Genomic DNA, 15,033 nt, shown 5'->3' with positions numbered 1-15,033 from the left:
AGAAAAAAAAAGTGATGACTTCTCACATTTTACAGAAATTCAAGGTTTTCAAGACAAATTTCAAAACAATCTTCTTTCCAAGGCATCACATGGCAGTGTCCACACACGTTAACTATTATGGTTTTATTTTGAGGATGATATGTGTGGCCTCAATAGAAATTATAGTGAAGATTGTGTCTATATTTGTGATATAATATGGTAATGTGATTTAATTGATTGTATAAGGTATGAGTAAATGATAATTTGGTCTTGTGAAAAGAAGTAGCATATTGTAGGTTAAGAGTTTTTAGCTCTCTACAAAGTAATTTTTATATCATTTGTTAGCTTTTTATTGATTTCTTTATAGCCTTACCATATACAACCAGCTTTCTCCCAACAACAATTAGTTAATAAACAAGGAATAATTTTGGCTCCACATGTGTTTTAAATTATTTTGCTCCAACCTTTTATGTGATAACTGAAGAGATCATCCATATTTAGTTTAGTCACATTAATGTTTTAATGAGTCATGTGGCTTTTTTAAAAATAAAGACATGAATAGTCTCATAAATCTCAATATAATAGACGTTGTCCATTCAATAGAGTACCCTTAATTTGTTCTTGGCGTCCAATGAAGCTCATAATTGGTTGTCACAGTCACTTTTCTTTTACTAGGTCTGATTTTCTCTAGATCAACAAATGACTTGGTTTGACAATAAAGCGAGGGTTTCTCTGTTGCTAAGAAAGCTCTAACTTGTCTTAGGCAGTAGAATTGGGGTCCCTTCCTTGTTGAAGGTGTTGTTGTCTTCCTTGGAATAACATGTTTATTTTGTGGATTGTTGGGTTTTGTTTTAGGGTTACAAGGAAACAAATACGTGAGTTTTGTTCCTTGGGTTTCTTCAATACCAATTTTTCTCTATTCTTTTTTCTCTTAAAGTTCTGTCTTGTTTCTAAAAAAAAAAGGTTTGATTTTCTCCATGTTCACCTATTTGTTTGTTTTTATTTTTTAGTAAAATACTATTTTGGTTTTTAAACTTTACCAAAATTTTGATTTTTCATCTCTAAATTTTAAAATTCTCTTTTTTCCATTCTTGAATTTTGTAGTTTTTTCAATAGTTTAAAGATAAAAATAGGGATAAAAAAAAAAATTTCTAGTAATTTAGGGATGAAAAAAAATATATTTTAAAATTTTAATGACATAAATAAAATATTTTGATTAGTTTAGGGACGAAAGACAACTCTCCAAATTTCCCCTTTCAAAAACTGGAGAGAATCTCCTATGGCTTTTATTCCCAAATACATAACACTTAGGGTCTGTTTAGGCTCCGTTATTTTGTTGAAACTGAAAACTTTTTATTGAAAGTACTGTAGATAAAGGTAAAAGTTAGCTGAAATAGTACAACGGGACTCATAAATAGTACCAAAAAATGTAGTGGGGCCCATTGAATAGTAGCAAAAATAAGTTGAACAATAAAATAAGTTGGCTTTTTAAGTTGGAGCTAAATGCACACTTAGGGTTTATTTGAGATTCGCTTATTTTGCTGAAACTGAAAATTTTGTGCTGAAATTACTGTAAATAAAGGTAAAAGTTAGCTGAAATATTACAATGAGACCCATAAATAGTACCAAAAAGTGCAGTGTGACCCATGAATAACAGAAAAAATAAGCTGAATAGTAAAATAAGTTGGCAAAATTAATCATGCCATACGGACACTTAATGTCTGTTTGGCTAGCTTATATTTTGCCAATTTATTTTACTATTAAGTTTATTTTTGCTACTATTTATGGGTACTACTGAACTTTTTGGTACTATTCATGAGTAACACTATACTATTTCTGCTAACATTTATCTTTATTTATAGCACTTTTAACAAAAAAAAAAAAAATTTCAGTAAAATAAGTGGATCCAAAACAGACCCTTAGTTTGTTTTTTCCTTTACTGAACCAATGCTTCAATGCAAAGACAGGGAGCAATGCATCCTATAAGCATATCCACCGTACCAAAACCATGGCCAACCCAAATGTACTTAAACAGCTCGAACTCAGCTACAAGGTACAAACCCAATAAGCCCGGTACCCAAGAAACTCCAACTCAAATACCCAACCAAGTCATAGACCCACCTAGCACCTGAACTCAAGCCCATGCCCAACTTATTGACTCAACCATGTCCAAAATCCAGCAGCACCTTAAATCCATGCCTAAACTTAGCAAAACTTCGAAACAAAACATCAATACATATTTGTTGGGCTATTTGAAATTTAAACTGTCGATACTATTATTCAAGCAAAAAGTAAAGATTACAACAACATGATATGATCAAACTATTAATGCTATTAACTTTCAATATAATTTTTGATTTAGAATCCTTTTTTTTATTCTTTATGATAAAAATATTAACAATAACAATATACAGATAAGTAGAGATTAAGGCTTAGATGAAAATTTTTAAAATTTTTGTCCACCATATGAAGACATAGAATCATGCATATAATATAAGATAGAAGAATTACTGTGTAAAATTAATTAGCAATAGGGTGAGGGAAGTGCACATCTTTACAACATGACATACAGTGTTGTTATCCTCAAAGTGACAATCACAATTGATGCTGCTCTCATCATTCCCTGGTGGTTCTGGTGTTACCCTAACCATTTGAATTTAGCAAGAATTACCATCAAACCTCCAATACGTCACACCCATCTTACTAGTTATTTCTTTGATTGCATCAACTAAACAACATCCACAATCAAATAAACATAACATGTCAAATTGGTATTGTACAACTGCGCAGATGTAAAATAATAGCAATTCAAATTCATTGTTCCCTATTTTTGGCTACATGAACTTAAAAATATTAAAAGGCACCAAGGAAAATATTTATCCTTTCACTTAAGTAATGCCATTTTTGTTGCCTGACTTTAGATTGGAAACACGGTTAGCTTCATCTTGTCCAGTAGTTCTAAATACCCATGATTTGAAGTGACATAAGAGGAACATCAAGGACATTTCGACCATTCTACACTTATTTTAATTTCCCATTTTCTTTCTAACTCTCTTTTTTCTTGTCCTTCTTGACGGGACACACCGGCTCTTATTCAAATAGAAAATAGAACATTTAGAACTCTCAAATGATCACAAAATTCTCCAAATCACTTCTTCCATACAGGACATTTGTGGAGGAAAATATGAAAAGTAATAACTCAATATGACTGTAAGCGACTAAATTTCTAGTTTGAAATAAATCAAACAAGTAAAATAGTTTCACAAATGCGAATTTGTATTTATGATTGTGTGGTACAATTCTCTGAAATTATAAAAGAGTGATCCTCTGATTCGATCTCCTTGCAAAACTTATTGATTAGATTTATGGTAATGTGGATTTGACTTGAACACAAAATATCCTTCAATTTGGTTGATGGATGGATCGAAGATTACTGAAACGGAATTACAATGAATCTCTGGCTATGAGCTTGTTTAGAAATCCTTTGTTCTTCGCGTTCTTCGTGTTCTTCGTGCGTTCTTCGTCTTCGAAGGTTTGTGGTGGAAGTTCTTCGGAGCTTTAGAGGCTTGAATCCGTTGAGCTTCAATGATTTGTGAGTTGTTGATGTTTTCGGACACTTTTGGCTTGATTCCCGTGAACTTTAGGATCTAGGCAGATGATCTGGATGATTCTGCTTCGAATGTTCTTCGATTTTGGGGTTGAAGTTCTTGAAGTTCTTGAAGGCTTTGAGGCTTGATCTTCACAGAGCTTTTTCACTTCTGAATTCTGGTCCTCTAAATGTCTCAGGAAGGCTTCTATTTATAGGAGTTTTGGGGTGGGTGAGCGACACGTGGCGGAGCTTGATTGGTGACACATGTCACAGCTTGATTGGTCCGCTTAAGTCATCGCTTACACGTGCGAGGTTGCTTGAGTCATCGCTTACACGTGCGAGGCTGCTTGAGTCATCGCTTACACGTGCGAGGCTGCTTGAGTCATCGCTTACACGTGCGCTGATGCGTGATTAGCTCTTGCATGACACTTGGCAAATTTCTGTTGGCTTCTGAATAGTGATAGCAAAACCTAGCAGCAATATATGGTGTTCTGTAATTGGCTGTATTTTGTGGACTTGGTAATGTGACGTGTCAGCTTGTGATAGGTCGGGAATTTTCCCTCTCTACAATGACTTATAAAGAAGTATTAAAAATCACTACAGTTGGGTTCTCAAAGTGGATTAAGGGGAAAAAAAAACCAGTGTTGCTATAATTATGTGGTTTCAGACCAATAAACTGTTCGGAATAATATACAAAGTAATAAAGGAAGAACAAAGATAACACAAAAGACAAACAGAAATAGATAACTTGGAGGCACAAAATTTTTATCCTTAGATAATATTTGCCCCACACTCTTATTGCTAAAGGGTTATCGCAAATTTGTCCACAGGATACAACCAATTTGTTTGCTTCTATGTATAACAATTCTAGAGAAGAATCATAGGATTTCTTATTTTTCTCTCTAACTTACTATTTTGTTTGGTACTACAATTATTTTTCAAGTGAACATAAGCCTCTATTTATACTCATAAGGTTATATTCCATCAAAAAGTACATATGAAGAGTTAAAATGTTTCATAAAACCGTTCACAATGCTTGAAACCTTTTCAAACGTTTAGAATAGTTACCAAAAATTCTGTAGAAAATTCAGTTTTTACGAATCTCAATCGATCGAATGCTCTTTTCGATCGATCAAATAGGAATTGAGTATTGCTCAATTGATCAAAAATATTCAATTTCGAATTTTCACTTAGAAAATTCCAGAACTTGAATTTTCACTTTATCAGCTTTATGAAATAAAATTCTCCAAACTCAAATATCATTATGACAACCTATTCATGTATATACCTATATATACAACATAAACACGTGACAAAACCACAAAAAATGGAACTTAGACAATCTAATCACAGAATAGTAGAGAATCATGCATAAGTTAAGTAATCTTATAATCATATATTTGAATGCAAAATACCCCATTTATCAGTTTGGTCATCAAGAAGATTATATTGGTTTCTTCAAATGAAAATGACAAGCTCAACCCAACTAGTCCAAACCAGTTATGGTGACACCCAGTTGGATCAAATTCCCAAGATTCAACATTTTCATTTTCCTCACCAGTTAGAATGGAAGTATTATGTATCCACCAAAAACAAGGAGATAGAGAATGAAAGCGTTAGTTGGTACCTTCTTGTTGGGGTACCAGCTCCTCTGCGAATCTCATGAACCTGAAGCAACTCAACAATAATCATGAAGAAGAAGAAGAAGTTTCTTCCCAGCATGATGGTCAAAAACTATTGGCTCTAGAAGGGACTATAATGGTTGAACCTAAAATTGTGTTTTGAAATTTGAGTTAGCTCACACAATCTTTTTTCAGTTTTGTAAAAATACATAGATAGATGGTCTAAAACTCGTGGTCTTTTTCTTTTCTTTTTTTAAAATATTTTTTACCTTAACAAAAACCTAACTAAAACTCATAATTTCTTAAATTAATTTTACAAATATATCATTTATATGACTAAAATTAAAATATATTAATTATTTGGCCACTTTTGGAACTTGAATATAGGAGACTTGAGTCTCACACGGTCTTTTTTCAATTTTGCAAAACTTAAAAGTACAGAATAGTCCAAAATTCAAAGTCTTTTTTTTTTTAACCTTAACAAAGCTAATTTTTATTTGTTTAGAAAAATATTTTACCAATTAGTCCAATCTATAGAAATTTTTTTTACCAATTGAACTACTGAAACTCATAATTTTTTTAATTAATTTTGCAAATATATTAGTTATATGACTAAAATTAAAACATATTAATTATGTGGCCACTTTTGGAACTTAAATTAAAACATATTAATTATGTTTTGATTGAGGCTTTGGGTAAGATCAAACAGTTCAAGGTGCTTTGGAATTTAGTTAGTGATATGAAGCATAAAGGGATGTTGAGTAAAGAGACGTTTGCGTCGATTTCACGGAGATATGCTAGAGTGAGGAAGGTTAAAGAAGCCGTAGATGCTTTTGAGAAGATAGAGAAGTTTGGAATGAAGTTGGAAGTGTCGGATTATAATAGATTGATTGATACTTTGAGCAAATCGAAAAATGTTGAGAAAGCACAAGAGGTGTTTAATACAATGAAGAAGAGAAGATTTGTACTGGATATTAAATCTACACAATTATGTTGGGGGGTTGGGGTTAAGAGCAAAATTTATTGAGGTTGAATGAGGATTATAGGGAGATGAGAGATGAAGGGTTTGAACTTGATGTCGTGACATATGGTATAATTATCATTGTGCATTGTAAGGCAAGGAAGTATGATGAAGCACTTGAGTTATTCCGTGAAATGGAAGCAAAGAATTGTAAGCCAACTCCGCAATCTGTTAAAACTATTCTCATTAGATCACTCACTAGTGATTTTCTCAGCACACTCAAAGATCAAACTTTCCTCCAAAATTCAAAACCTCACATTGAAACTCAACATGGGTCTTTGCTAAAATATTGTCTTGGTTTTTACAGACTATTACATGATGGTGTAGGCCAAGTGTTTGATGAAATAAATGACAAGGACCCAGATGTTATTTTAAGCAATAGAGTCCATGAGGACTCTGAAAGAGTTTGTAAATTACTAACAAAAGGCTCTAATTCTTCTATAGAGTCTGTTCTCGATGGTGCTAAGGTTGAAGTATAATGCTTTGATTGAGGCTTTGGGTAAGATCAAAAAGTTCAAGGTGCTCTGGAATTTAGTTAGTGATATGAAGCATAAAGGGTTGTTGAGTAAAGAGACATTTGCATTGATTTCATGGAGATATGCTAGAGCAAGGAAGGTTAGAGAAGCCGTAGATGCTTTTGAGAAGATAGAGAAGTTTGGAATGAAGTTGGGAGTGCCGGATTATAATAGATTGATTGATACTTTGAGCAAATCAAGAAATGTTAGGGGTTCATTAGAGTCTTATGGAATTAGTAACCCTAGAGAGCTTAGGAAACAAAGACTATACCTGTGAGAGTGGGGCTGTAAACGAGCCGAGCTTTGTTGAGTAGTGCATGTTCAAGATTTGCTCGCCCTAAAACCAAAATCTCGAGTTTGTGAGAAGCCTAAAAATAGTGTTTGAGCTTGAGCTCGTGGGAAAGCCAAAAAACTTGAGCTTGGCTTGGCTTGATTAATTAGTCAAGCCAAACTCAAGCTTAATATCAAGGTCAAACTCAAGTTCAGGTTAAGTTTTTGAGCTTGAGATCTAAAAAAATTACATTATTAAATGCTTAAATCTCTAAAATTACGAAAAAATAAAAAGAAAATAGTATACTCATTTTATCATGCATCTAGTCTTACTTATGATTAGTTATTATTCAAATTAATAATTTACATAATTAAATTCATTCATTCATCATTCCTTGTCTACAGTTTCAACAATTATTCAAAATACAATTTTTACATTCACGTTAGATGGTGAAGGATTAGAAAAATACCTGTTTGTAACTATTATGAATGAGAAAATACTAACATATTTCATAACTTTACTTTAGATGATTGATAGGAAATGATCATATGTGGCATACTTAATTATTTATTTATTTTTAAATGTAACTATAGTCTAAAGTGGTTCTTGATCAATTTAAAGGGAAGGAAAAAATTAAGGCAATATAGGTAGTGGTCTCATGTTGACCATGTCATTATTAAGATATGTGTAATGAGTATTTAGTTAACACATATAAACTTATAAATGAGTCTATACTTGAATTGTTGTGTATCAAGCCTAATAACTCACGAGCTTGTTCGTGATCAAATTTTTTTGCTTGGGCTCGGCTTGTTTATTAAACAAGCCTAAAACTAAGGCTCAAGCTTGGCTTATTTATAAACAAACATGAATTAGCTTTTTATCGAACCGAGCCTGAGTTTTTCATGATCGGCTTGGTTTATTTACAACCCTATGTGAGAGAGCCAAAACCGAGAGAGAGAAATCGTACAGAAATTAGTGAATTGAAATTTTCATCCACCATAGTTCTGTGTTTACAGCTGAACTAATGGGTATAGGTAGAAAGTAGACAATTTATTTGTTTAACAAATATATTCAAATACTTTGCTACTGCCTTAAAAAAGGTACTTTTGTTAGCAATAAAATTTGCAACAACAAATAACTTTTTAGTAATTGAAATTGTAATCAAAATGTACCAAGGTTCTAATAATTATGTAATATTAAAGGTTTATCACATGTCACTACAACAAAAAAATGTTTATTGCAATGAAAAAAATTGTTGCAATACCATCAAAGTCATTGCAATAGCTTATGCAAAGTGTTGCAATAAAATTTAAGGTAATAGGTTTGTGTTACAAAAAATCTTGTTGTAATAAATTTTAAATATTTTAATTACAATTTTGATGCAATAATATAATTTTTGTTGCAATAAACAATTTACTACTTCGAATATTTTGTAGAATAGACTATTATTTCACAAATTTTATTGCAATAGATTGCAATAAAAAATTTACTACTTTGAATATTTTGTAGTAATAGACTATTATTTCACAAATTTTATTGCAATAGATTGTAAATAATTGACAAAAATAATTTTGGTCAAGTTATTGCAACGATATATTTATTGTAATAAATAATTGTTTCAAGATTTCCAAATGTAAAACCCCTTTACTAGGTATCCCTAAATTTGCAGTTGGCCTGAAATCACTGCTGTAATTTATCAACTCATCAAAAATGAGATATTCACCATGCAAGAAGATTCCCTTATGAAGCTTCCCAACCATTCTTTTAGGCCCTACAAGATTATACCAATCACTAAAAATAGGTGCATTATCGTCCCGCTTCTATAAATTTTCCATGAGAACTATGCACTTTCCAATAATTAAACTTCTCTCCCATTAGCATTAGGTTGCACCTTCATTGTTAAAACCAATGATCCATCAAAGGGCTTAGCCACAACAAATAGGATAAGCTCATCCCACTTAGGGTTCACATTATTTGACACTTAATTTTTCTTGGTCACATCTCTAAGTGTGGCGTTCATATAAATTTTTGCCCCATTCTCATTGTTACCTCTAAGAACTACTTCATTCACACTAACTCTAAGATAACAAAGAATTGGTGAATAGTATTGTTTTGAACGGATAAAAGGAATGCAACACGTATCAATAGTTGAATCCAAATGCCAAGAACTAGCAAACTCTAGATCGGCTTGAGTCCCCATTCAATAGGTCAGATTAACCTCCATATTTATGTTCCTATTATTTCTATCCTTTAATGCATATCAATAGGGTGCATATGAAGTACCAAATGAATCATGCCGAAGAGTATCGGAGATCAGCAAAGAAACTTTGCCAATGGTGATGGCAGCCCCATTTTTCGGAAGTATCTCAACTTTTTCACCACTGTTAATCTATTCTTCCTTGAAAGCAAAAGTTTCAATACAATCTAAGTTTGACTTGAGATATTTGGTGGCAACCTTATATCTCCTAACCTTCACCACCACATAAGGAACTCCTATACTTTTAGTAAAGTATAGGAATTGAGAAAAAAAAAAAAAAACCACATAGATGGCATTGTTGAAGTTTGTTGAGAATTTTAGATAACTACTCCTACTTGAAGTTTTCTAAAGTACGTGAGAAGAGGTGCTTTATTCGTCTTGCAAAAAATATATTCTCTTGGTTGTAGTAATTAATGGCACCCAATGAACATGATTGGTTGTAGTTTATGTTCCTTTGAATGGGTAAAAGGAATGCAACATGTATCAATAGTTGAAACCGAATGCCAAGAACTAGCAAACTCTGCACCGACTTGAGTGCCCATTCAATAGGTCTGATTAACCTCCATATTTATGTTCATATTATTTATATTCTTTAATGCATACGAATAGGGTGCATATGAAGTACCAAATGAATCATGCTAAAGAGTATCGAAGATCAGCAAAGAAACTTTGCCAATGGTGATGACAGCCCCATCCTTCAGAAGTATCTCAACTTCTTCATCACTGTTAAGCTATTCTTCCTTGAAAGTAAAAGTTTCATTATAATCTAAGCTTGACTTGAGATATTTGGTGGCAACCTTGTATCTCCCAACCTTCGCTACCACATAAGTAATTCCTATACTTTTGGTAAAGTATAGGAATTGAGGAAAAAAAAACACACACACACACACACATAGATGGCATCGTTGAAGTTTGCTGAGAATTTTAGATAACTGCTCCTATTTGAAATTTTCTAAGTACTTGAGAAGAGGTGCTTCATTTGTTTTGCAAAAAATATATTCTCTTGGTTGCAGTAGTTAATGGCACCCAATGAACATGATTGGTTGCAATTTATCCATTATTACTTATATCTATTGGAATTTGAAATTTGAATTCTAGATTCAATTTTGAATTCAACATTTTTTCTACGGTGAGTAAATATTAGTTTGCTTTTGTGTATAGAGAAAAGATTTGTGTGCCTGTAATTAAGGCTTCGTTTGTTTCAAAGTAAAATATTTTACATTGAAAATATTTTTTAGTGTAAAATATTTTCATTTTACAATGTTTGGTTGCATATTTTAAAAATATTTTGAAAATCATTTTCAGTGTTTAGAACTTTTTTAATGGATGTGTACTTAATTGCCACATTTTAAGATTAAGTTGCTACCTTTTAAAATTAAAAAAGAGAACTTGATAAATCTCATTAATTTTTTTTTTTTTTTGACAATCGTCAGCTTTCCTATACTTTTTATTTATTGGTTTTTTTAGGCATTTGAAACTTTTGTTATGGATGTATACTAACGGGCTACATTTTAGGACTAACAAAACTTGACAATGTAAGAGGCTTTCCCTTTAAAAAAAGAAAATCTAGCATTGCATGAGGCTTTTTTTCTTTTTTTCTTTTCTTTTAAAGATTAATAATTTTCAATATGTAAAGTAATCACATATACTAGCCTTTGAGTGTGCACATGAGGCTCTTCTATTTTTTTGGTAAATGTTAATAATTTCCATTTATTATAATTTCCAATCACAAAATACCTAGGGGTGTGATAAGTGTTCTGCATTTATGAGTGAAATAAATTTTTGTATATGAACACTCACAAACACAAAACACTTATATACGAAATACTTATTTCACCCATAAGCACATAACACTCATCACACTCCTATATTTCACCCACAAACGTATAACACTAATCACAACTCTAGGTAGTAATCCTAAATTATAATGGATGCAAATTATTAACTTTTACCCAAAAAAATAAACAAGACTCTAAGCACACGCATGAGCATCATGAGCGCTAGCCGTTTTCTCCCACCTTAGGAGGAAAGGTGAGTACGCCTCGGCCGAGTGGATCGAGGAGGAGAAAAGATGGAGTCGTCACCTAGATCAGGTCTAAGGACCATTTACATAGCGCCCTTATATAGAAGGACTAATCTTACTACCAAAGTATGGGTTCAGAGTTTAGGTATGATTTTGGGAAGGTGTTAAGTACCCAAAACCGCTTGACCTGTGGGTTGGCTTCCACTCATTGTGTCTTACATCTTGATCTTATAAAAGCTCATTTAACATTGCATTCTATACTCACACACACATTGGCATACATTTAAGCATACAATATGACATTTCATATCATCATAAACCCTAGCATACACTTATCATGCATATCATTCAAGGGAGTAAACAAATGATGGTAGAATCAAAGAATTATTGGAGAGCATCGAGAACACAAACATGTTCCAAGCTCACATGTCACATTCATCAAATATAAACAAGATTATATCCCAATTAAATGCATGTACATGTGAATGCATGCCTTACCCCACTTACTACATCTCAACACCTATGCATCAATGCATGATCATATCATATGCATGTTCATGATAAAACAAAGAAAACATTGAAGAGAAACCCTAATCTAGCATGTTAAAGGCAAACAAACAATCAAAACAAGGATTCAAAAATATATAAAAAAATGGGTCAAAACAGAAACATATTATGTGAAAGAAATAAAGAAATAGAAGCAGAAAACTTAGATTAGATTTTCTTGGCACAGGCATGCAAAGTATAGAGTCACATGCTACAAACATTAGCTTTGGTACAAACGTGTGGCTAACTAAGCCTATAGCCTATAAGTTGAGTAACTGACCATGGGTTACTAACGCAAGACTAGAATGTTGAAACTGCCCCTCTCAAGTTGCAAATAGAGACTAAAGAGATGTATATCTATTAAATTATCAACGTAATGAGTCAAATTGTGACAAAGTAAAATGAATAATTTGCATAGCTAGGGGTGTGATGAAAAATTATTTCATCTGCTAACGCGTAATGCTCATCACATCTCTAGGTTTTTTTGTAATTGGAAAATGTAGTAATCTCAAATTATAATGGATGCAAATTATTAACTTTTACTCAAAAAAATAAAAGAACCTCTGAGCATGCGCGTGAATGCGTGCTTAAAGGCAATATAATTTAACAAAGTACATTTTATTTTACAAAAAAGGTGCCTCCTTGTGTTCCCCCAATTCTATCAAACATGAATATAGTATATTTCAAGAATTCATTTAATTTTTAATTGAGTTTTAATTCCCAAACAATCATATTCTTTTCACTTTGTCAATAAAACTTTCTTTAGCATTTTTTCCTTCCTTAACACAGGTATATAATTTAACAAAGTACATTTCGTTTTATGAAAAGATGCTTACTCAAGTTCCCCCAATTCTATCAAACATGAATACAGTATATTTCAAGAATTCATTTAATTTTTAATTGAGTTTTCATTCCCAAACAAAAATATTCATTTTGCTTTGTCAATAAAACTTTCTTTAGCATTTTTTTCCTTCCTTAACACATAGGCTCAACGAAACAAAATGGTATAAAAAATCAAATTCTTTGAAAAAACCTTTAATAATCTTTTGCATTTATCTAAAAGTTTTTCATATTTCACTGTATTATAATGTGCAGATGCTTTTTTTTTTTAATAATAAAAAGTATAATATTTTAAACTATAACCACAAATAGTTAAAGTATAGAACATGTATCCTATTTCTGGAATTTGTATTTTTTTACCGTCACTTTTTAAATATTTTTATTTTGTACTTAATTTAAAGAATTTGAAAGACTATTATATAAATTTGTAAATTGTAAGTGGGATTAGAAATTTATAAACAATTTTAAATTTCTAAATTTATCCTTTGGGTTTGTCTTATTATTAAATCACTCTTTCAATTAAATAAATATATTTTTAAAATTATACAAAATTAAACAATCCAAAAAGGAAGAAAAAAAAAAAAAAACTCCTTATTGTTCTCATTTAATTAAAAAGCAACATCAAGACTAATTTAGGTTTCAATTTAAATAGTTTGACTTTAGTTCCTTTAAAAATCCTAGCAATTCTTTTTTTTTTTAAAATCAAAGGAAATACACAAGACATTAGCATATAAAATACTATTTTACATGGAACTTAAGGCCAAATAAGTAACATATAAACAAAGAAGCTTGTTTTGCCAATTCCCTATGTTCCCTTTTTAGATAAGAAGGGACACAAAAAAGTTTGATACATTATTCTTCTATATTTTCCTAAGTGTTTCACCACCACCATGTGTTTCTGTTTCCCTCCCAATTATATGATCAACGGGATCTGTTGATTAGTCTTTTTTGTTTTCTAATTGTACAACTTTTTTTTAAAAAAAAACATATTATTCTAGTTATAGTATAGAATAGACCTGCTCTTAGATTTTTTTTTTTTATTTTTTTTTATTTTTTATTTTTTATTCAGGAAAATTTTTTATTTATAAAAATAATTAGATATAAGAGTTTGACTTGAACATATAAAGCAAGAAGCAAACTTTTCATTGAACATATAAAGCAAATTGGAACAATTTTGTTGGGCCAAACATTAGTTTTTTAGTGACATGTGGTAAGATAGGCCAGGCCTATAAGAGCACAGAGATCTATAAGGTTCATAACTACTGCAAAGGATTGAAGCCCACAGAAAAGGAAGCCCAGGTTCGCACCAACTCATTAAAAGGTCACATGAGAGAAACATGTCATAATTAAAGTAAAAAACACACTTGGGAAGCATATGATAGTTAATGAACAAGGGAACTTTAGAACGAGGCTGCCCTCATAGTTAATGAAAGTTAACTAATTATTATAAAAAATAAAATAAAAAATTGAAAGTTTACTAAGTGCTAACCTATGGGACACTTGGTAGAAAGAGCGAAATAGAGAGGGACAAATGGCATCAAAGAAGAAAATAACTGTCATACTTTCAAGGTATAATTATATCTGGCTCCATTCATGAGGATGGAGCCATGAACAACACTTACAAACTAGAGAATTTATTTTAAGAAAAAAACAAAGCACTTCTCAATGATCATTTTAGATTAGGTTATTAGGAGTTGGTCTCTTAAGCCACTAGACTTCTAAGTTAATTATCATCTTATGTATATAAGTTTATGTCACAGTATTTAATTATTTATATATGTGATTATTTTGAAGTTTAACGTGATCTTTACATTTTTGTGACAATTTGATCTATATGAATGTTCATTTCAATGCAATTTAGTGTCATTAGGATAGAATACTTTAATATTTGGTGATCTGACTTTAATTGAGATTATTTTTCTTAGCTTAATTTCAATCAAGATGGTTTATTTCGAGCTCTTTAATTTCGAGATGATGCAGTTTGACTTATCAATTTCAAGTAGGCATATAGTTTGACTTACTTTAGGAACCAAGGGAAAATGATGATTTTTCTGCATGCTTCAACAAATCGAACTCCACTAGTTTTTCCACTACAACTTGTTCAAATAGCTTGAGGGATGATCATGGTTGACTGTTGTTGTATGTGTAAGAAGAGCGGTGATCTTTAGCGTTTGGTGTGATGGCTAAATATGTGTTTATGATGCTTAAAGGTCCAAGAAGGAAACCAAGCTCCTTCAAACATAGGGCTTGGAATTTAGTACCATTGTGCTCGTGGAGCCTAAGGGAGAGAAATAGAAGGAACTTTCGAGGGACATGAATTGTCAATTTTGAGGGTTAAATCGATGTTTGTCAGCTCCTTACTTCTTTAGG

At 31.6% G+C, this 15,033-nt stretch overlaps 1 protein-coding gene across 1 annotated transcript; it reads left to right on the top strand.

The window, feature by feature from the left end:
• Nucleotides 1-5,929: 5,929 nt before the first annotated feature.
• Nucleotides 5,930-7,003, top strand: LOC115990630 (pentatricopeptide repeat-containing protein At1g71060, mitochondrial-like). Its single transcript, XM_031114443.1, has 3 exons — nucleotides 5,930-6,124; nucleotides 6,307-6,576; nucleotides 6,656-7,003. Exons 1-3 carry the CDS (start codon nucleotides 5,930-5,932, stop codon nucleotides 7,001-7,003), a joined length of 813 nt encoding a protein of 270 aa, XP_030970303.1.
• The last annotated feature ends 8,030 nt before the right edge of the window (nucleotides 7,004-15,033 follow it).

Source organism: Quercus lobata, chromosome 5 (genome assembly GCF_001633185.2).
Source record: "Quercus lobata isolate SW786 chromosome 5, ValleyOak3.0 Primary Assembly, whole genome shotgun sequence".
In the NCBI taxonomy this organism is placed as follows: domain Eukaryota; kingdom Viridiplantae; phylum Streptophyta; class Magnoliopsida; order Fagales; family Fagaceae; genus Quercus; species Quercus lobata.
Note: the sequence above shows the minus strand (reverse complement) of the source record. Positions and strands in the feature narration are given on the sequence as shown.

Bases quoted from the DNA above. Each gene is read 5' to 3' on its own strand.
- LOC115990630 (XM_031114443.1), top strand. From the start codon at position 5,930: ATGAAGCATAAAGGGATGTTGAGTAAAGAGACGTTTGCGTCGATTTCA. The intron at 6,125-6,306 runs GTGTTTAATACA...GTGCATTGTAAG, and splicing joins ATGTTGAGAAAGCACAAGAG to GCAAGGAAGTATGATGAAGC. The intron at 6,577-6,655 runs GTTATTTTAAGC...ATTCTTCTATAG, and splicing joins TAAATGACAAGGACCCAGAT to AGTCTGTTCTCGATGGTGCT.